Here is a 23,740-nt window from a genome sequence, read left to right on the forward strand (position 1 = left end):
GCCGAGGTCCCGCACGACGTAGGAGCCGACGACCCCGGGCCTGCCCGTCCTCGCGCCGCCCGCCTGCCCGTCACCTTGGGCCCTCCCCGGGCCCGTCCGGCCCCTCACTCACACAACAGACTGGAGCTTGGCTTCCGCCGTGCGGGAGAAGAAGATGAGGAGGGCTTCTTTCTGCTGCCTCTTCTGGGAATTGGGGACAGAGGTTAGAAACTGCCATGGCCTTCATGCATTCGCTCCTATTTACTGAGCGCTTACCGTTGCGGAGCACTGCACCAAGCGAGGACAACAGAAAAAGAAACAGACACAGGCCAGCTTCCCGCTCCGCCTCGCTCTTCATTCATTTGATCGTATTTATTGAGCGCTTACTGCGTGCGGAGCACTGTACTGAGCGCTTGGAAAGTACAATTCGGCAACCGATCGAGACAATCCCTACCCGGCAACGGGCTTGCCGGCCCCTGCTGTGGGGAGTGGACACAGGGCCGGAGTTACAGGGGAGAAGTGGGACAGGCAATCAAGCCGCCACTGATATTACTGCTCTCCATTGATTGACGGCACTTACTGAGCGCTTACTGTGTGCAGAGCTCTGTACTGAGCACTTGGGAAAGGACAATGCAACAGAGCTAGTAAATATATTCGAGAGTGAGAGTCTAGAGGGGGAGACTGATGTTTACATAAATTATATATATGCACGTAAATGCTCTGGGGGTGAGGGTGAGGTCGATATTAAGTGCTATTAGTCAGTCAATAGTATTTATTGAGCGCTTACTGCGTGCAGAATACTGCACTAAGTGCTTGGCGTGGTTCAGTGGAAACAGCCCGGGTTTGAGAGTCAGGGGTCGTGGGTTCTAATCCTGGCTCCGCCACTTATCACCTGTGTGACTCTGGGCAAGTCATTTCACTTCTCTGGACCTCAGTTCCTTCATCTGTAAAATGGGGATGAAGACTGTGAGCCCCATGTGGGACAACCTGATTACCTTGTATCTACTCCAGTGCTTACAACAGTGCTTGGCACATAGTAAGCGCTTAACAAATACCATCATCATTATTCATTCATTCAATTCATTCATTCATTCAATCGCATTTATTGAGCGCTTACTGTGTGCAGAGCACTGTACTAAGCGCTTGGGAAGTACAAGTCGGCAACATATAGAGACGGTCCCTACCCAACAACGGGCTCACAGTCTAGAAGGGGGAGAAAGACAACAAAACAAAACATGTAGACGGGTGTCAAAATCATCAGAACAAATAGAATTAAAGCTATATGCATATCATTAACAAAATAAATATAATAGTAAATATGTACAAGTAAAATGAATAGAGTAATAAATCTGTACAAATATATACAAGTGCTGTGGGGAGGGGAAGGAGGTAGGGTGGGGGGGGATGGGGAGGAGAAGAGGAAAAAGAGGGCTCAGTCTGGGAAGGCCTCTTGGAAGAGGTGAGCTCTCAGTAGGGCTTTGAAGGGAGGAAGAGAGCTAGCTTGGTGGATGTGCGGAGGGAGGGCATTCCGGGCCAGGGGTCGACAGCAGGACAGGCAAGAACGAGGCCCAGTGAGGAGGTTAGCAGCAGAGGAGTGGAGGGTGCGGGCTCGGCTGGAGAAGGAGAGAAGGGAGGTGAGGTAGGAGGGGGCGAGGTGATGGACAGCCTTGAAGCCCAGGGTGAGGAGTTTTTGCTTGATTTGTAGGTTGACGGGCAACCACCGAAGATTTTTGAGGAGGGAAGTGACATGCCCAGAACGTTTCTGTACAAAGATAATCCGGGCAGCAGAGTGAAGTATAGACTGAAGAGGGGAGAGACAGGAGGATGGGAGATCAGAGAGTAATCCAGTCGAGATAGGATGAGAGATTGAACCAGCAGGGTAGTGGTTCGGATGGAGAGGAAAGGGCAGATCTTGGCAATGTTATGGAGGTGAGACCGGCAGGTTTTGGTGACGGATTGGTTGTGTGGGGTGAATGAGTGAGCAGAGTTGAGGACGGCATCAAGGTTGTGGGCTTGTGAGACAGGAAGGATGGTAGTGCCGTCTACAGTGACGGGAAAGTCAGGGAGAGGGCAGGGTTTGGGAGGGAAGATGAGGAGTTCGGTCTTGGACATGTTGAGTTTTAGATGGCAGGCAGACATCCAGGTGGAGATGTCCTGAAGGCAGGAGGAGACCCGAGCCTGGAGGGAGGGAGAGAGAGCAGGGGCGGAGATGGAGATTTGGGTGTCATTAGCCTAGAGATGATAGTTGAAGCTGTAGGTGCGAATGAGTTCACCAAGGGAGTGAGTGTAGATAGAAAACAGAAGGGGACAAAGAACTGACCCTTGAGGAACCCCTGCAGTAAGGGGATGGGAGGGGGAGGAGGAGCCCGCGAAGGAGACTGAGAATGAACAGCTGGAGACATAAGAGGAGAACCAGGAGAGGACAGAGTCTGTGAAGCCAAGGTAGGATAGCGTGTTGAGGAGGAGGGGGTGATCCACAGTGTCAAACGCAGCTGAGAGGTCGAGGAGGAGGATACTATGACACTATAATAATATCACTGAGAGCTCACCTCCTCCAGGAGGTCTTCCCAAACTGAGCCCCCTCCTTCCCCTCTCCATCCCCCCAGCCTTACCTCCTTCCCCTCCCCACAGCACCTGTATATATGTATATATGTTTGTATGTATTTATTACTCTATTTTATTTGTACATATTTATTCTATTTATTTCATTTTGTTAATATATTTGGTTTTGTTCTCTGTCTCCCCCTTCTAGCCTGTAAGCCCACTGTTGGGTAGGGACTGTCTCTATATGTTGCCGACTTGTACTTCCCAAGTGCTTAGTACAGTGCTCTGCACACAGTGAGCGCTCAATAAATATGATTGAATGAATGAATGAATGAATTCCCTGCCCACAAAGAGCTCAGAGTCTTGGGGCTGCTTTCTCATCACATCCTCACTGGGCTCCCTGTCTACAACCTCTCCCCCTCCGCTTTATAGACTCAGAGCTGTGTCCTTTGTGCTCAACGAAGTTGCCCACCGACAGTGAAGGTCACCCATGAGCGCCTGCGTGGCTGGAAAGAACACTGTGGAATTCATTCATCCATTCAATCATATTTATTGAGTGCTTATTGTGTGCAGAGCACTGCAATAAGCGCTTCTCCACACTGGGCACACCAAAGATGTTGTCCCTTGTTACGCTGCCCGTTTGCTACCTGCTGCGCCTGTCGCTGTTTTCTCTTTCGCCTCTCCTCTCGCCCACGTCCTGCCGCCGGACTGGAACGCCCCAGGCTGAGCCCCGTTTTTCCTCTCCTCCTCCCTACACCCCTGGCCCTATCTCCTTCCCCTCCCCACAGCACCTGTATATATGTTTGTACAGATTTATTACTCTATTTATTTTACTTGTACATATTTACTAGTCTATTTCTTTTGCTAATGATGTGCATCTAGCTTTATTTCTATTTATTCTGACAACCTGACACTTGTCCACATGTTTTGTTTTCTTCTCTGTCTCCCCCTTCTAGACTGTGAGCCCGTTGTTGGGTGGGGACCGTCTCTAGATGTTGCCAACTTGTACTTCCCAAGCACTTAGTACAGTGCTCTGCATACAGTAAGTGCTCAATAAATACGACTGAATGAATGAATGAATGAACGCCCTCTCTCTCCATACCTGACAGACCATCACTCTCCTCCCTTCAAAGCCTTATTAAAATTTCTCCTCCTCCCAGAGGCCTTCCCAGACTAAACTCTCATTTTCTCTCCTCCTACTCCCTTCTGGGTCGTCCTTGCACTTGCCCCCTTTAATGATAATAATAATATTAATAAATAATAATAATTAATTAATATTAATTAATAATAATCATAATGATAATGACAATAATGACGGTATTCATTAAGTGCTTACTATGTGTCAAGCACTGTTCTAAGCACTGGGGTAGACACAAAGTAATCAGGTTGTCCCACATAGGGCTCACAGTCTTAATCCCCATTTTACAGAAGAGGTAACTGAGGCACAGAGAAATGCAGTGACTTGCCCAAGGTCACGCAGCAGAGAAGTGGCGGAGCAGAGATTAGAACCCGTGTCCTCTGACTCCCAAGCCCGGGCTCTTTCCACTAAGCCTTTTCTCACCACTCTCTCAGCCCCATGGCACTTATGTCCCTATCCATCACTTATTCTAGACTGTGAGCCCATTGTTGGGTAGGGACTGTCTCTATATGTTTCCAACTTGTACTTCCCAAGCGCTTAGTACAGTGCTCTGCACACAGTAAGTGCTCAATAAATATGACTGATTGATTGATTGATTATTCATTTATATTAACGTTTCTCTTCCCCTCTAGACTGTAAGCTCACTGTGGGCAGGGAACTTGTCTCTCAACTCTGTTCTACTGTTCTCCTCCAAGCGCTCAGCCCAGTGCTCTGCAAACAGTAATACCACTGATTGATTTTTGCCTCTTCGTCTCCAGTTCCTCTAGATTCTAGACAGTTCCCCTCCCCACAGCACTTGTGTATATTTAAACAAATGTATTACTCTATTTCATTAATGATGTGTATATAGCTATAATTCTATTTATAATAATAATAATGATGGTATTTGTTAAGTGCCTACTATGTGCAAAGCACTGTTCTAAGCGCTGGGGAGGTTACAAGGTGATCAGGTTGTCCCACCGGGGGCTCACAGTTTTAATCCCCATTTTACAGATGAGGTAACTGAGGCCCAGAGAAGTTAAGTGACTTGCCCAAAGTCACACACCTGACAGTTGGCGGAGCCGGGATTTGAACCCATGACCTCAGACTCCGAAGCCCGGGCTCTTTCCACCGAGCCACGCTGCTTCTCTGCGGCTTTATCTATTTTGATGGCATTGACACTTGTCTACTTGGTTTGTTTTGTTGTCTGTCTCCCCCTTCTAGACTGTGAGCCTGTTGTTGGGTAGGGACCGTCTCTACCTGTTGCCGATTTGTACTTCCCAAGCGCTTAGTACAGAGCTCTGCACACAGTTAGCGCTCAATAAATGATTGAATGAATGAATGAATGACTGCAAGCTCGTTGTGGACTTGGAACGCATCTGTTCTACTGTTCTTTTAGACTGTGAGCCCACTGTTGGGTAGGGACTGTCTTTATATGTCGCCAACTTGTACTTCCCAAGCGCTTAGTACAGTGCTTTGCACACAGTAAGCGCTCAATAAATACGATTGATGATGATACTGTTCTGTTGTCCCCTCCCAAGCCCTGAGCTCAGTGCCCTGCACACAGTGAGTGCTCCATAAATACGGCCGACTGGTTTCTCGATGGGGCCTCGGTAACTGACTGTTCGCGGCTGGGAGGGGTCAACGTCCGTGGCTCGGGTTCGGGGAGGAGGGAGGAGGTCTTCCTGGCCCCAGTCTCCCTCCCTTTGCCCTCTCCCCACTTTTTCCATCCCCCCCCACCCTTGCCCCAGCCCTGCCCGGTGACTCACGTTCCTGTTGAGGGTGGCCATGTCCCAGGCGGCGGCCTCCAGGGCGGCCCTGGCCCTGGGGCTCATCCCCGCAGGGCCCATGACCACCATTTTGCGCTGCTTGGCCGGCAACTGGGCGAGCACGTGGGCCTTGAGGCGGCGGAGCAGGATGGTCTCTTCCAGCAGGACTTTCAGCTCCCCGAGGTGGGAGGAGCCCGAGTAGTCCCAGCCCCAGCGTTGCTAATAATCACAATCATCACAGTAATCACAGGACTTGTTCGGCGCTATGGGCCAACCATTCATTCATTCATTCAATTGTATTTCTTGAGCACTGACTGCGTGCAGAGCACTGGACTAAGCGCTTGGGAAGTACAAGTCGGCAACAGAAAGAGACGGCCCCTACCCAACAAAGGGCTCACAGTCTAGAAGGGGGGAGACAGACAACAAAACAAAACATGTGGACAGGTGTCAAGTTGTCAGACAGGACAAACCCTGTTCTAGGAGCCAGGGTCGATAAGTTAATCAGGTTAAACACGGTCCCTGTCCCCCATGGGGTTCACAGTATTCATTCCAATTTTCCAGGTGAGGGAACTGAGGCCCAGAGAAGGGAAGTGACCTGCCAAGGTCACAGAGCAGACATGTGGCAGAGCCAGGATTATTAATAATAGTACTAAATAATGGCATTTGTTGAGCGTTTACTATGTGCAAAGCACTGTTCTAAGAGCTGGGGTAGACACAAGGTAATTAGGGTGTCCCACCTAGTCAAGCACTTAGTACAGTGCTCTGCACACAGTAAGCGCTCAATAAATACGACTGAATGAATGAACGTAGGGCTCACTCATCCTCATTTTACAGAGGAGGGAACTGAGGCCCAGAGAAGTGACTTGCCCCAAGTCACACAGCTGACAAGTGGCAGAAGTGGGATTAGAACCCACGACCTCTGACTCTCAAGCCCGGGCTCTTTCCACTAAGCCATGCTGCTTCTCTGCTGCAGCCAAAAACCAAGCACAAGGCCCCCCTCATCCCCCACGCCGGTTCCCCCCAATCAGCCTGCCAGCCTCAGATGGCCCACAGTAGACTGGCAGCTCCTTTGGGTGCAGGCATCATCTCTACCAACTTTTAATGGATCCTCCAAAGAACTCAGAGGGCCCCAGAATGAGGGCCATGGTGGATTAGGGGCTCCTGGGCTGAGGGTCACAATGGACCAGGGGGCTACAGGCTGGGTGGCCAGGATGCCTTGGGGGCTCCAAGCTGAAGGCCATGATGGACTAGGGGGCCTGGGCTGAGGGCCACGGTGGAATGGGGCCCCCAGGCTGGACGGCCCTGAGGGATTGGGGGGCTCCAAGATGAGGGCCCCGGCGGACCGGGGGCCCCGGGCTGAGGGTCACGAAGAATTAGCTTGGCTTAGTGGCTTGGGAGTCAAAGGACATGGGTTCTAATGCCGGCTCTGCCATCTGTCTGCTGTGAGACCTTGGGCAAGCCACTTCACCTCTCTGGGCCTCAGTGACCTCTTCCGTAAAATGGGGATTAAGACTGTGAGCCCCACGTGGGACCACCTGATTACCTTGTATCTACCCCAGCGCTTAGAACAGTGCTTGGCACATAGTAAGCGCTTAACAAATACCATCATCATCATCATCATTAGGGGGCCCTGGGCTGAAAATCATGACGGACCGGGGGTCCCGGGCTGGGTGGCCATGAGGGGTCGGGGGGCCCCAGGCTGAGGGTCACAAAGGGTTAGGGGGAAGCAGCGTGGCTCAGTGGAAAGAACACGGGCTTGGGAGTCAGAGGTCATGGGTTCTAATCCCGGCTTCACCAATTGTCAGTTGGGTGACTTTGGGCAAGCCATTTAACTTCTCTGTGCCTCAGTTACCTCATCTGTAAAATGGGGATTAAGACTGTGAGCCCCCAGTGGGACAACCTGATCACCTTGTAATAATAATATTAATGATGGCATTTATTAAACACTTACTATGTGCAAAGCACTGTTCTAAGCGCTGGGGAGGTTACAAGATGATCAGGTTGTCCCACGGGAGTCTCACAGTCTTAATCTCCATTTTATAGATGAAGTAACTGAGGCCCAGAGAAGTGAAGTGACTTACCCAAAGTCACACAGCTGACATTTGGCGGAGCCGGCATTTGAACCCATGACCTCTGACTGATTCATTCATTCAATCGTATTTATTGAGTGCTTACTGTGTGCGGAGCACTGTACTAAGCACTTGGGAAGTACAAGTAGGCAACATTTAGAGACGGTCCCTATCCAACAGCGGGCTCACAGTCTAGAAGGGGGAGACAGACAACAAAACAAAACATGTGGACAGGTGTCAAGTCACCAGAATAAAGAGAGGTAAAGCTAGATTCATTCATTCACTCACTCATTCAATCGTATTTATTGAGCGCTTACTGAGTGCAGAGCACTGTACCAAGCGCCTGGGAAGTACAAGCTGGCAACATATACAGACTCCAAAGTCTGTGCTCTTTCCACTGAGCCATGCTGCCTCTCTGTAACCACCCCAGTGCTTAGAACAGTGCTTTGCACATAGTGAGCGTTTAATAAATGCCATCATTGTAATTATTATTATTATTAGGGGGCCCCAGTCCAAGGCCACGACGGACCAGGGGTCGCTGGACTGAGAGGCCATGACAGATTGTGGAGCCCCGGGCTGAGGCCATGGTGGACCAGAAGGCCCCGGACTGAGGGTCACGCCAGGCGGGGGGCCCGGGGCCGAGAAGCCATGGCGGACCAGGGGGCACGAAGCGGGGGGAGGGGGAGGGAGGGAGGAGGCTGGTACCTTTTTAGCGTCGCAGTAGCGCAGTGCGAAGGAGTGGAACTGAGGGAAGGCCTCGGGCCGGACGGCGACGATTTGGGTGTACAGCTCCGCCGGGCGGGACATGGCCGGCGTCCCCGACAACAAGATGACCCTCCGGGCCGCCTGGACATTGCAGACAACCGCCGCAAACGGTCAATCACATCGGGCCCAACCACGTCCGCAAGCCGTCGAGCTGCCCCCCGCCCACACCCTCAGACCCAGCATGGACCTCAGGCCCCAACCTGGAGACCCCCCCAGCCCAGGGACTGGCAAGGCTGGCCAAGGGTGGTAGTGGAAAGAGCATGGGCTTGGAAGTCAGAGGATGTGAGTTTTAAGCCTGGCTCCACCACAGGTCTGCTATGTGACCTTGATGATGATGATGATGATGGCATTTGTTAAGCGCTTACTATGTGCAAAGCACTGTTCTAAGTGCTGGGGAGGATACACGGTGATTAAGTTGTCCCACTGGGGCTCACAGTCAATCCCCATTTTACAGATGAGGTAACTGAGGCTCAGAGAAGTTAAGTGACTTGCCCAAGGTCACGCAGCAGACATGTGGCGGAGCCGGGATTCGAACCCCTGACCTCTGACTCCGAAGTCCGGGCTCTTTCCACTGAGCCACGCTGCTTCTCTAAGTCGCAAGTCACTTCACTTCTCTGGGGCCTCAGTGACCTCATCTGGAAAATGGGGATTAAGAATGAGAGTCCCATGTGGGACAGGGACTGTGTCCAACCTGATTAATTTGTATCTACCACAGCACTTAGAACAGTGCCTGGCACATAGTAAGCACTTAACAAATAACATTATTATTATTAAGGGCACTTTATGAAAGGGGGGGGGGGACCCGGGGGAGGGGGGGTAAAGAGGCCCAGTGCAGAGAGCTCAGAGACCCGAGTTCTAATCCTGACTCTGCCCCAACCTGCTGTATCACCTTGAGTGAGTCACTTCATCTCTCCGGGCCACAGTTTCCTCATCTGTAAAATGGGGGATGATACGACCTGCCTCTCCCCGTGACCCATTGGATAGAGCCCGGGACTGGGAGTCAGAAGGACCTGGGTTCTAATCCCAGCTCTCCTACATGTCTAATGTGAGACCTTGGACAAGTCACTTCACTTCTCTGTGCCTCAGTGACCTCATCTGGAAAATGGGGATTAAGGCTGGGAGCCCCATATGGGACAGGGGCTGTGTCCAAACTGATTTGCTTGTATCCACCCCAGCACTTAGTACGGTGCCTGGCACACAGTAGGCATTTAACAAATACCACAATTATTACTATTATTATTGAAGACAGGGACTGTGTCCAGCCCAATTTGCTTCTATCCCACCCCAGCGCTTAGTACATAACTACTGAGAAGCAGCATGGCCTAGTGGATAGAGCACAGGCCTGGGAGTCAGAAGGTCATGGGTTCTAATCCCGCCTCCGCCATTTGGCTGCTGGGTGATCTTGGGCAAGTCACTTCACTTCTCTGTGCCTCAGAACCCTCACCTGTAAAATGGGGATTAAGACTGTGAGCCCCACGGGGGACGACTTAATGACCTTGTATCTACCCCAGCGCTTAGAACAGTGCTTAGCACACAGTAAATGCTTAACAAATACTATAATTATTATTACATAGAAAGCACTTAAGAAACATTACTCTCATCATCATTATTATCAACACTTCACAGGGTTATCGGGAGGATAAAGTGAGTACGGCATGAAAGTACTTTGACTGATCCAAACCCTCCCAATTCAAAGCGTGATCACAATCGTCTCTATTTGATGCTGAATTGTACTTTCCAAGCACTTAGTATAGTGCCCTGCACGCAATAAGCGCTCAATAAATACGGCTGAATGTTTTGAATGAACGAATGATTACAATAGGATTTGAAAAGAAAGAATTCCATCCCCCAATTTATTTATTATTTATTTAATTTCGTGGTACTTGTTAAGTGCTTACTATGAGTCAAACACTGTTCTAAGCGCTGGGGTGAGTACAAGTTAATTAGGTCAGACACAGTCCCTGTCCCGCATGGCGCTCACAGTTTTAAGTACGAGGGAGAACAGGGATTGAATCCCCATTTTACAATTGAGGGAACTGAGGGGCAGAGAAGTGAAATGACTAGCACAACAGCCACTGGCAGAACAATTGACAGAGCCTAGATTGGAACCCGAGTCCTCTGACTCCCAGGGCCATGCTCTTTCCACACTGCTTTTCAAATCCGCCGCTGACCCCACCAAGACCCTTCAATCCTCCCGCTCCAGTCAGCCCACTCCAGTCCTCCCCTCCTACCTTACCTCCCTCGCCCCCTCCCTCCACTACCCAACTCCTCCCGGCCCCATCCCTGTCATCATCATCATCATTATCATAATACGGATGGTACTTGTTAAGCACTTACTATGTGCCAAGCACTGTTCTAAGCACTGGGGAAGGTAAAGTTATCAGGTTGCCCCATGTGGGGCTCACAGTCTTCATCCCCATTTTATAGATGAGGTAACTGAGGCAAAGAGAAATTAAGCGACTTGCCCAAAGTACACAGCTGATAAGTGGCAGAGCCAGGATGAGAACCCATGACCTCGGAAGGCCAAGCCCGGGATCTTTCCACTAAGCCACGCTACTTCTCTGCTGTCATCCCGTCCCAGCGCCACCCCTTGTCCCCTTGTCCCCGTGCCGGCCTCCATCTTCTCACTCCCATCCAATCCCTCCCCACCCCTCGTGCTGTCCCCTCCCCCAATACCCGGTCCACATCTTCAGCCACACACAGCCTGTGGCCCCCCACTCCATCTTGGGGAAGCTCCCCATCATCCTTCACTTGTTCCCATTTCGGTCCCTCCTCCTCTTCGCTCCCAAGATGACATGGTTTCCCCTGTTGTTCTTTCCAGAGGGGGACTCATCTTCTCCCACTCCCCCAGACCCGCTGGGAAAGGGGGAGGTGTGGGTTTCCTTCTCGTGCCCCAATGTCGCTTTTGCGTCATCTCTCCTCCCCCATCCCTGTCTTTCCCTTCCTCTGAAGTCCATGTCATCCGCCTATCCCGCCCACCCACCCACTCTAGATTGCAGTTACTGTCATCTACCGCCCCCCGAGATCCCACTTCCAACTTCTTTAATCATTTGGATCCCTTTCTCACATTCCTTCACTCTTTCTGCATGCCCACTTTGATCCTTGGGGGCTTCAATATCCACACAGATGTTCCTGATGACACCTCTGCCATCTACCTCCTACCCCTCAACTCCACCGAACTCCCGCTCCACCCCACCTCGCCCACTCACTCAAATCTCATCATCTCTGAAATCACACCAACTCTGAAATCACACTATCTGACCACAGCTTCCTCACTTGCCTCCTCTCCCACACTCCTCCGTCCCCCACGGGGCCCTCCGATCCCTGGACCCCATCTGATTTTCTCAACTCATCACGCCCCACTTCGCCTCCATCCCCAAACTACCCTCCTTGATGACCAAACAGATGCTCTTACCACTCTCTTGACTGAACTCAACTCGCTGGCTCCCCTAGCCCTTCGTCGATCTCGTACCACTAACCAGTAGCCCTGGCTCACCTGCACAGTTGGCCTCCTTTGCTCTGGCGCTGGAGCCGCAGCGCGCTGCTAGTGAAAATCTAAATATCAGGCAGAATTCATCCACTTCGAGTTTGTCCTTGCATACTTTAACTCTGCCCGGCAAAATTATTTCTCCACCCTTATTAACATCTATGCCCATTGCCCTCGCCGGTTGTTCCAGACATTTAACTCCCTCTTTAGGCCACCTGTTTTCCCCCTCCCCCATCCCTTGTCCTCAATGAGCTGCCCACCTACTTTATTAAGAAAACGGCCAGGCTCAGGTGTGAGCTCCCTAAAATTGCCCCTGCCCCTCTCAGTCCCTCCCTGTTCTGGCCCCCTCTTCAACTCTCCATCCTTCCGGGCAGTATCTCTAGAGGAGATCACCTGCCTCCTCTCAAAAGCCACCCCCTTCACATGCACATCAGACCCCGTTCCTTCGCACCTTATCAAAACTCTGGCCCCTTCCCTTTCTCCCTCACTAACAGCCATCTTCAACCATTTGCTCTGCAGTGGCTCCTTCCCCACTGCTTTCCAACATGCCCATGTCTCCCCTATCCTAAAAAAACCCCTCCTTTGACCCAGCGGCCCCCTCCGGTTATCGCCCCAACTCCTTCCTATCTCCTTCCTATGAGAAGCAGCGTGGCTCAGTGGAAAGAGTCCGGGCTTTGGAGTCAGAGGTCATGGGTTCAAATCTCAGCTCCTCCAACTGTCAGCTGTGTGACTTTGGGCAAGTCACTTAACTTCTCTGTGCTTCAGTGACCTCATCTGTAAAATGGGGATTAAGACTGTGAGCCCCCCGTGGGACAACCTGATCACCTTGTAACCTCCCCAGCGCTTAGAACAGTGCTTTGCACATAGTAAGCACTTAATAAATGCCATCATCATCATTCCTCTGCAAACTCTGTGAGCAAGTAGTCTACACCCGCTCTCTCAAATTCCTCTCCTCCAATTCTCACCTTGACCCCCTCCAATCCGTCCCCTTCATTTCACAGAAAGCACCCTCTTAAAGGTCACCGATGATCTCCTTCTTGCCAAATCCAACGGCCTCTACTCCATCCTAATCCTCCTCCACCTCTCAGCTGTCTTTGACACTGTGGCCCACCCCCTTCTCCTCAACACTTTACCAACCTTTGCTTCACTGACTGTCCTCTCCTGGTTCTCCTCTTATCTCTCTGGCCGTTTATTCTCCGTCTTCTTCGAGGGCTCTTCCTCTGCCTCCCACCCACTAACTGTGGGGGTCCCACATGGTTCAATTCTGGATCCCCTTCTATTCTCCATCTTTACCCACCCTCTTGGAGAACTCATTCGCTCCCATGGCTTCAGTTACCACCTCTATGAGGATGATACCCAGATCTACATCTTCAGCCTCGATCTCTCGCCCTCTCTCCAGGCTCGCATCTCCTCCTGCCTTCAAGACATCTCTATTTGGATGATCCTCCCATCACCTCAAACTTAACATGTCCAAAACAGAACTCCCTTTCTTCTCACCCAAACCCTGTCCTCCCTTTGACTTTCCCACTAGTATAGACGGTACCACCATCCTTCCTGTCTCACAAGCCCGCAACCTCGGTGTTATCCTTGACTCCTTTCTCTCATTCAACCCACAATGTCAATCCATCACTAAATCCTGTCGGTCCCACCTTTACAACATACCTGAAATCTGCCCTTTCCTTTCCATCCAAACTGCTACCACATTAATACAGTCACGCATCCTCTCCCACCTGGATTACTGCATCAACCTCCTTGCTGACCTCCCTGACTCCTTCTTCTCCCCACTTCGGTCCATACTTCACTCTGCTGCCCGGATCATTTTTTGACAAAAACGTTCAGGACAAGTCACCCCACTCCTCCAAAGACTCCAGTGGTTACCCATCCACCTCCACATCAAACAAAACTCCTCACCACTGGCTTTAAAACACACCATCACCTTACCCCCTCCTTCCTCACCTTGCTTCTCTCCTTCTAATAATAATAATGATGGCATTTGTTAAGCGCTTACTATGTGCTGAGGTAGATACAAGGTAATAAGGTTGTCCCTTGTGGGGCTCACAGTTTTAATCCCCATTTTACAGATGAGGGAACTGAGGCATAGAGAAGTTAAGGGACTTGCCCAAGGTCACACAGCAGACAAGTGGCGGAGCCAGGATTAGAACCCATGACCTCCGACTCCCAAACCCGGGCCCTTTCTACTAAGCCAGGTTGCTTCGCTCCTCTGGTGCACTTACCTTCTCACTGGGCCTCCATCTCGCCTGTCTCAACATTGACCCCTATCCCCCCTCCTACCTCTGGCCTGGAACGCCCTCCCTCCTCAAATCCGACAATTATACTTCCCCCTCCTTCAAAGCCTGATTAAAGGCACATCTCCTCCAAGAAGCCTTCCCAGACTAAGCCCCCCTTTCCTCATCTCCCACTCCCTTCTGCGTGACCATGACTTGCTCCCTTTGCTCTTCCCCCGATCCAGCCCCACAGCACTTATGTCCATATCGGTCCTTTATTTATTTGTACTGATGTCCGTCTCCCTTCCTCTAGACCGTAAACTCACTGTGGGCAGGGACTGTGTCCGTTTATTATTGTGTTGTACTCTTCCAAGCGCTTAGTACAGTGCTCTGCAGAGTAAGCCCTCAATAAATACGACTGAATGAATAACCCTCTCTACCCAGCAGCATACACTCTCCCTCCCTCTTCCCACCCCACTTCCTTCTCTCCCTCCCTCTCTCTGTCTCAATCGGTTAATAAGGTATATTTATTGAGCTCTTGCTCTGTGTACAGCACTGTTCTAAGCGCTTGGGAGAAGAATACAACAGAGTTGGTAGACACATTCCCTGCCCACAAAGAGCTTGCAGTCTAGACAGCCAGACAGACATTACAATAAACTACAGATATGGACATAAGAGCTGTAGGGCTGCGAGGGTGACATTTACTCATTCGATCGGATTTATTAAGCGCTTACCGTAAGCAGAGCACTGTACTAAGCACTTGGAAAAAAGTACAATACAATGTACAAATGGAAGCAGCGTGGCTCAGTGGCAAGAGCCCAGGCTTGGGAGTCAGAGGTCATGGGTTCTAATCCCAGCTCCACCGCTTGTCAGCTGTGTGACTTTGGGCAAGTCACTTAACTTCTCTGGGCCTCAGTTACCTCATCTGTAAAATGGGGATGAAGACTGTGAGCCCCGCGTGGGACAACCTGATCACCTTGAAACCTCCCCAGTGCTTAGAACTGATAAGCACACCTATTATAGTGCTCTCATATTTTAGATGCTCAGCAAATAAACCTGATGAATTTCCCTGCCAAACACCATGAGCTGTACCACCACAAAGTACTATGCCATTCTTGATTGTTGAACAAAGATAATAAAAATCAGAGTTTCTTTAGCACAACAATTACCTCATTCATGATAGTTAATTGCAGATGGAGTGCTTTTTTTGGTATAATAATAATGGCATTTGTTAAAGCCCTCACTATGTGCCGAGCACTGTACTAAGCACCATACTCCCTCTCCCTTCTGCGCACGGAATGTCACTGTTTATTGTTGTATTTTTTGTAATGGCATTTATTAAGCGCTATGTGCCACGCACTGTTCAAAACGCCAGGGTAGATACAAGGTCATCAAGTTGTTCCACATGGGGCTCACAGTCTTCACCCCATTTTCCAGATGAGGTCGCTGAGGCCCAGAGAAGTGAAGTGGCTTGCCCTAGGTCACACAGCAGACAAGTGGCGGAGCCAGGATTAGAACCCAAGTCCTCTGACTCCCAAGCCCGGGATCTTTCCACTATGCCACGCTGCTACTACTACTATTATTGCAGTACCAGAAGGGCCTTAGTCAATGCTGCTGTGCTGCTGCTGCTGCTACTACTAGTAGTGTTACTACTACTACTACTACTACTACTACTACTACTACTACTACTACTACTACTACTACTACTACTAAAGCAGTGTGGCTTAGTGGAAAGAACACGGACTTGAGAGTCAGAGATTGTGGGTTCTAATCCCGGCTCCGCCACTTATCAGCTGTGTGACTTTGGGCAAGTCACTTCTCTATGAATCAAATCCTTCCTAATGTAAAATGGGGATGAAAACTGTGAACCCCATGTGGAACCACCTGATTACCCCGTAACTACCCCAGAGCTTAGAACAATGCCTGGCACATAGTCAGTGCTTACTTACCATTATTATTATTATTATTATTACTAGTTCAGCACCTTGCAGGCCTCAATAAATACCACTACTCCTACTACTTCAACAACCTAAAGGATAAATTTCCTGCTGCTCGGAGCGAGGGGAAACAGGAAAAACTGAAAGCGATGAGTATGCTGATCCATCTCAGCCACGGAAGGAGCCCTGCTGTGGATCTGAGCCGCTTGAAGCCTCGAGTTATTAATGAGAGGGGAAGAAAATCGCTTGCAGTAAATCACCAGGGAGGGAGAGAAAAAAAAATTGGAAGCGCTGACTTGTAAAATAACTAGATAAAAGCTCCAGGCAAAGAGAGGGGGCAGAAATGATTCTTTTTTCCCTTGCCACCCTCAAGAGGCTCTCTTAGCCCCCTCAGCCAGAACCTAACTCCATTTTGACGAGAGAGTTCTGAATTTCTCTTTCTCTAATTCTCCGCAGTTAAATTACCCAGTCTGCAATTTTCAGTATGGCTGAATGCAATCAAACAATCCATCGATGGTATTTATGGGGATTAAGAGTGTGAGCACCATGTGGGATAGGGACTGTGTCCAACTGATTATCTTTGTACCTACCCCAGTGCTCAGAACAGTGCTCGGCACATAGTAGGCCCTTAATAAATACCCTAATTATTACTGTTATTATTACTGAGAACTGTACTTATCACCGTTGTAGCTCGCTACAAGATAATCAGATTAATCAATCATATTTATTGAGTGCTTACCATATGCAAAGCACTGTACTACGCACTTGGGAGAATACGCTATAATGGAGTCGGTAGCCAAGTTTCTCGGCCCAGAACGAACTTAGTCTTGGATGCAGTCTCTGTCCTACAGTGACAGTCGAGGAAACTGAGGCCCAGACAATCGACTTGACCAGAGTCACACAGTAGTCAGGTGGAGTGGCAGGGATTACAACCCGCTTCTCCTGACTCCCGCCCTGGGCAATTTCCCCTAAGCAACTCATCATCATCAATCGTATTTATTGAGCGCTTACTATGTGCAGAGCACTGTACTAAGCGCTTGGGAAGTACAAATTGGCAACATCATTGCGGGCAGGGACCGTGCCTGTTTACTGTCTTATTGTCTTCTCCCAATCACTTAATATGGTGCTCTGCACACAGTCAGCGTTCAATAAATGCGACCAAAAGGACGAATGAGTGAAAATATGAGAAAACAGAAGCACACCAGGAACACATTAATCAAAACGACGCGAAAAGCAACAGGCTTTGTTTGTGCTCAGTTTGTCAGGGACTAAGGACCCTACAAATAATAATTGGCATTTGTTAAGTGCTTACTATGTGCAAAGCACTGTTCTAAGCGCTGGGGAGGATACAGGCTGATCAGGTTGTCCCACGTGGGGCTCACAGTCTTAATCCCCATTTTACAGATGAGGTAACTGAGGCCCAGAGAAGTTAAGTGACTTGCCCAAGATTTCAGCTGGTTGTGACCTTGGGCAAGTCACTCCTCTGACCCTGAGGTTTCCTCAGCTGTAAGATCAGGATTCAATGTGATTCTAGACTGTAAGCCTGTTGATTGGTAGGGACCATCTCTCTCTGTTGCCAACTTGTACTTCCCAAGTGCTTAGTACAGTGCTCTGTACACAGTAAGCGCTCAATAAATACGATTGAATGAATTCAATGCCTGCTCTCCCTACTTAGCCTGTGAATCCCACACGGGACAGGGTGGGTGTCCAACTTAATCAACTTGTACCTTTCACAGCGCTTAGAACAGCGTTTGACGCATAGTAAGTTCTTAGTAAGCACCATAAAACAGAGGTTGAATGGCTAAGCTTGTTGTCATCACCTGTAGAATGTAAGCTATAAGCAGGGGAAGAGTCCACTAATTCTGTTGCATTGTGCTCTCGCAAGTGCTTAGTACAGTGCTCTGCACATAGTAAGTGCTCAATAAATACCATTGATTGATTGGTGTACACACACACACATACACACACACACACACTCTCTCTCTCTAAGGTGACCATCACCGCAAGTAGCAACTTCTTCGAATACGGCAAACAACTCTATATTCATATTTATTTGTTGTCCACTGTAGACTGTAAGTCCCCTGGCCTGGGAAGGAAAATAACCGTAATAATAATGATAACTTTGGTACTCGTTAAGCGCTTACTGTGTGCCAAGCACTGTTCTATACAAATTAATCACGTTGGACACAGTCCCTGTCCCACATAGGGCTCACAGTCTTAATGCCTATTTTCCAGATGAGGTAACTGAGGCCAGAGAATTGAAGTGCCTTGCCCAAGGTCACACAGCAGACAAGTGAAGAAGCAGCGTGGCTCAGTGGAAAGAGCACAGACTTTGGAGTCGGAGGTCATGGGTTCAAATCCCGGCTCCGCCACTTGTCAGCTGTGTGACTTTGGGCAAGTCACTTAACTTCTCTGGGCCTCAGTTCCCTCATCTGGAAAATGGGGATGAAGACTGTGAGCCCCACATGGGACAACCTGATTACCGTGTATCCCCCCAGCGCTTAGAACAGTGCTTAGCACATAGTAAGCGCTTAATAAATGCCATCAAAAAAAAAAAAAGTGACAGAACGGGATTAGCACACAGGTCCTTCTGACCCTGAGGCCCTCTCCACTAGGCCACTCTGCTTCTCTCCTGGTGGCCATCCTAGCTTTCACGGTAGAGAAACATTCCGACAAGACTCCTCTCTGGAGTAAGGGAAAGGGAGTTGCCCCTTCAGCCAGGGTCCCAAGAGACCAGGATCCCCTCTCCACAGGTGGGACCCCAACTTCTACCGAGTCTCCTTCTCCCCATCCTTTTCAACTGCATGAGATTAGAGGCAGCTGCATCCTCAGCAGGACAAAATATGCTTCTATTCTGGGGAACTGACAGATGGGCCCAATTTTCTCATCCGCACAATGGGGTTGGAGACTGCGAGCCCCATGTGGGACAGGGACCGTGTTCAACCCGATTTGCTTATATCCACCCCAGAGCTTAGTACAGTGCCGGGCACGTAGTAAGTGCTTAATAAATACCATTATTATTTTCTTTTCCCCACCCCTAGAAGCCACTCAGGCCTCCCTCCCGTCTGCCTCAGTCCGCCACGCCTAACATTCCCTTGCAATCTGCCTGCCTTCCCGGTCGGCCAAGGGCACATAGCAGACAGGTGGTGGGGCCAAGATTAGAACCCAGGTCCTCTGACTCCCAGGTTCTTGCTCTCTCCATTAGGCCATGGTGCTTTGCGTGTGTGAGTGTGTGTGAGAGACCAGGTGGAGGAGATGGAGGGGAGGGGCAGACAGGCAGGTCCACTCTAGTGGTTGCCCATCCACCTCCACATCAAACAAAAACTCCTCACCATTAGCTTTAAAGTGCTCAATCCCCTTGCCCCCTCCTACCTCACCTCGCTGATCTCCAACCCAGCCCGCGCACTTCACTCCCCCACTGCTAACCTTCTCACTGGGTCTCCATCTCGTCTATCTCGCTGCCAACCCCTGGTCCTGCCTCTGGCCTGGAACGCCCTCTCGCCTCTAATCTGACAGACAATGACTCCCCCACTTCAAAGCCTTATTAAGGGCCCATCTCCTCCAAGAGGCCTTCCCTGACTAAGCCCTCCTTTCCTCTTCTCCCACTCCCTTCCGTGTCACCCTGCCTTGCTCCCTTTGTTCATCATCATCATCACCAATCGTATTTATTGAGCGCTTACTGTGTGCAGAGCACTGGACTAAGCGCTTGGGAAGTACAAGTTGGCAACATATAGAGACAGTCCCTACCCAACAGTGGGCTCACAGTCTAAAAGGGGAGACAGAGAACAAAACCAAACATACTAACAAAATAAAATAAATAGAATAGATATGTACAAGTAAAATAAATAAATAGAATAACAAATATGTACAAACATATATACATATATACAGGTGCTGTGGGGAAGGGAAGGAGGTAAGATGGGGGGTGGAGAGGGGGACGAGGGGGAGAGGAAGGAAGGGGCTCAGTCTCTCCTCCCAGCCTCACAGCACTTACATCCAGATCTATCATTTATTTACTTATATTCATGTCTGTTTCCCCACCTCTAGGACTGTAAACTCGTTCTGGACAGGGAAAGTGTTTATTGTTGTGTTGCACTTTCCCGAGTGCTTAGTACAGTCTCTGCACACAGTAAGGGCTCAATAAATACGACTGACTGACTGACTGGAGTCCTCTACAGACCAACGTCTTCACCCGGTCACTCCTGGCTGGGACCCAGGCCATGCCACAGCTGCCCAGTGATGCTGCTGAGAACTAAATTCGAAATCCCCATTTTACAGATGAGGGAACTGAGACCCAGAGAAGCTAAATGACCCGTCTAAGGTCATAAAGTAGGTAATTGGCCAAGTCGGGAATAGAACTCAGGTCCTTTAACTCCCGAGCCATGTTTTACCCACTAGGCCGCACTGCTGTAGTTGTGGGGGGACTTTTCTACCAACTCTGTCGCCTCGTACTCTTTCAAAGTGCTTGGTACAGTGTTCTGCAAACAGAGAAGCAGCATGGCACAATGGCAAGAGCTGGGAGTCACAAAGTCAGGGTGTCTAATCCCGGCTCTGCCACTTGTCTTCTGTGTGAACTTGGGCAAGCCACTTTACTTCTCTGGGCCTCACTTACCTCATCTGCAAAATGGGGATTGAGGCCGTGAGCCCCATGTGTAAGCGCTTAACAAATACCATCATTATTATTATTAAGAGAAGCAGCGTGGCTCAGTGGAAAGAGCCCAGGCTTGGGAGTCAGAGGTCATGGGTTCAAATCCCAGCCCTGCCCCTTGTCAGCTGCGTGACTTTGGGCAAGTCACTTAACTTCTCTGTGCCTCAGTTACCTCATCTGTAAAATGGGGATTAAGATTGTGAGCCCCACGTGGGACAACCTGATCACCTTGAATCCCCCAGCGCTTAGAACAGTGCTTTGCACATAGTAAGTGCTTAACAAATACCATCATTATTATTATTATTGTTATTAAGAGAAGCAGCGAGGCTCAGTGGGAAGAGCATGCGCTTGGGAGCCAGATGTCATGGGTTCTAATCCCAGCCCCACCACTTGTCAGCTGTGTGACCTTGGGCAAGTCACTTCTCTGGGCCTCAGTGACCTCATCTGTAAAGTGGGGATTAAAACTGTGAGCCCCACGTGGGACAACCTCATCACCTTGTATCCTCCCAACCCAGCGCTTAGAACAGTGCTTCGTACATAGTAAGTGCTTAGCAAATGCCATCATTATTACTATTATTATGAGGAACAGGACTGTGTCCAACCCAATTTACTTATATCCACCCCAGTGCTTAGTACAGTGCCTGGCACATAGTAAGCACTTAACAAATACTATTATTATTATTGTTATTATTATATGCCACTGATTGAAAAACTGGAATTGCCAATATGAGGTCGGTTGTAACCTTGTTAATTCAAAGGACAATCAACCCCAACCAGATATTCAAGGCTGGAGGAAGCTTTAAGTTTGGATTGCAACCCTATCTTTTAGGAAGCAATATTCATCAGGATCTTAACGAAGCAATGTTGTCAAGAATAAAGCTACCGCTAAGGAGGTTCAATATTAAAACTTTAATGATGCAATCTGCCTGCCCTGCTCTTTCGTTTGTCCAAACGATCAGAGAGTATGGATTTAATTTTATTTATGGCTGGAATATCGGAATGGAGGCTCCAAAGTCAGCAGAGTTTTCCTAAAAAAAGCATATTTAGTGCTCTCTGGGAGGAGAGCACTAAATATTTTAATGTCTGTCTCTCCCTGTAGCCTCAAGCTCTTTGAGGGGAAGGGTCCCATCTACCAACTCCGTTGTATTGTACTTTCCAAGCGCTTAGTACAGTGCTCTGCACACAGTAAGTGCTCAATAAATAATGACTGATCGATCGATTGAAGATCACCAATTTCAAAACACACCCCACGGAACCTCTCCCTAATTTTTACTGGTGCTTAAACATTCATGGGAAATAAGAATGGGGAAACAAGTTTCAAAGATTTCTTTTTGGCAACCACAGCCGAGTACTGTTTTGGAAGATATATTAACTTGTTTTTCAATATAACTTCATCGAGAGCACAGGGGAGAAATTTAAGCTGCTTTTCACCTTCTTGGCTCAACCCGGGTTTTGAATATTTGGCTTCTAAAACTTGGTTGAAGCAAAATCTAAGGGGCTTTTTTTGTTTTGTTTTGTTTTGTTTTTAAGGAGTCATAATTGGGATTTGAAGTGCAGCCTATTGGAAAAAACATGGGCTCGGAGATAATACTAATTGTGGCATCTGTTCAGCGCTCACTATGTGCCAGGCACTATACTTAGGGCTGGGGTGGTTACAGGTCTGATAGCTTGGGCACAGTCCCTTTTCCACATGGGGCTCCCAGTCTCAATCCCCATCTTACAGATGAGGTAACTGAGGCACAGAGAAGTGAAATGACTTACCCAAGGTCACACAGCAGTCAAGAGGCAGAGCCGGCATTAGAACCCATGACCTTCTGACTCCCACTATAGCTCTAGCCACTATACCGTGCTCCTTCTCCGAGGACCTGGGTTCTAATCCCAGCTCCGCCATTTGCCTCCTGGGCGACCTCAGGCAAATCACTATGCCTCAGTTTCCTCATCTGTAAAATGGGAATTCAATACCCGTTCCTCCCTCCTGCTCAGTCCCATTTGAGACGGGGACTGTGTTCCACTGGTTACCTTGTATTTACCCCAGAATTTTAGCATGTAACAATTATTATTATTATTAATAATAATAATAATAATGGCATTTGTTAAATGCTTACTATGTGTCCAAGCACTGTCCAAAGCATTCGGATAGATACAAGTTGATCCTACGTGGGCTCACAGTCTTAATCCCCATTTTACAGATGAGGTAACTGAAGCCCAGAGAAGTTAAGTGATTTGCCCAAAATCACACAGCTGAGAAGTGGTGTAGCCGGGATTGGAACCCACGACCTCTGACTCCCAATCCTGTGCTCTTTCCACTAAGCCAGGCTGCTTCTCTACTATGATTATTACTATTACTATTATTGTGGCATTTGTTAAACACTTATTATGTGCCAGGCACTGTGCTAAGCACTGGAGTGGAAACAAGCAAATCGAGTCGGACACAGTTCCTGTCCCACGAGGTGTTCAGTCTTAATCCCTATTTTACAGATGAGGTAACTGAGGCCCAGAGAAGTGAAGTGACTTGCCCAAGGTCACACAGCAGACAAGTGGCGGAGCCAGGATTAGAACCCAGGTCCTTCTCACTCCCAAGCCCGGGTTCTATCCGCTAAGCCACTCTTCAACTGTGTTACCTTCGGAGAGCCACTCAGCTTCTCTGGGCTTCCGTGTCCCCATCGGCCAAGCAAGGGAGTCAGAGGACATGGGTTCTAATCCCGGCTCCACCACCTGTCCGCTGTGTGACGTTGGGCACGGCTGTCTCCTCCAGCAGACTGCAAGTTTATTGCGGGCAGGGAATGTGTCCGTAATATTGTTCTACTGTACTCTCCCAGGAGCTTAGTCCAGTGCCCTGCACACAGTAAGCGCTCAATAAATACGATTGACTGACTGACTGACAGAAGTAGAAGGCCCACCTTCAACAATGGCAGTGCAGTTTGGCAACGGGCCGTCTTCAGGTTCTTCAGGAAATGGGATTCATCCTGAGGAGAGAGACGAGCATGGAGGGGTGGGATCCGAACCCCGGCATGAGGAAACCGCGCCCTCCCGCCCCCCTGAAGCTGCCAACCCCATCACCTCAGAGCAAGCGGCGCCAGCGGACCACCCGGCCCGGCTGGGGGCAGGGATCTGGGCTAGAGGAGGAGTCATGTGGGCAGAGGGGCAGCCCGGGGCCTACTAGACAATCGCCACTCACCTAGGCGACTGTGCCCGTGCTC

The 23,740-nt window shown here is 49.5% G+C and overlaps 1 protein-coding gene across 1 annotated transcript in view; it reads right to left on the minus strand.

Annotated features, from left to right (window-relative positions):
* The window catches only part of SMARCAL1 (SWI/SNF related, matrix associated, actin dependent regulator of chromatin, subfamily a like 1), a 70,331-nt gene that overhangs the window by 17,070 nt on the left and 29,521 nt on the right, over positions 1-23,740 (minus strand). The window contains exons 9-12 of the mRNA XM_038742452.1: positions 23,441-23,506; positions 8,184-8,324; positions 5,410-5,628; positions 113-183 (exon numbers count right to left, since the gene is read on the minus strand). Of these exons, the coding sequence (XP_038598380.1) occupies positions 113-183; positions 5,410-5,628; positions 8,184-8,324; positions 23,441-23,506 (497 nt within the window). The remainder of the gene's footprint in view (positions 1-112; positions 184-5,409; positions 5,629-8,183; positions 8,325-23,440; positions 23,507-23,740) is intronic.

This window comes from Tachyglossus aculeatus, chromosome 1 (genome assembly GCF_015852505.1).
Source record: "Tachyglossus aculeatus isolate mTacAcu1 chromosome 1, mTacAcu1.pri, whole genome shotgun sequence".
In the NCBI taxonomy this organism is placed as follows: Eukaryota; Metazoa; Chordata; class Mammalia; order Monotremata; family Tachyglossidae; genus Tachyglossus; species Tachyglossus aculeatus.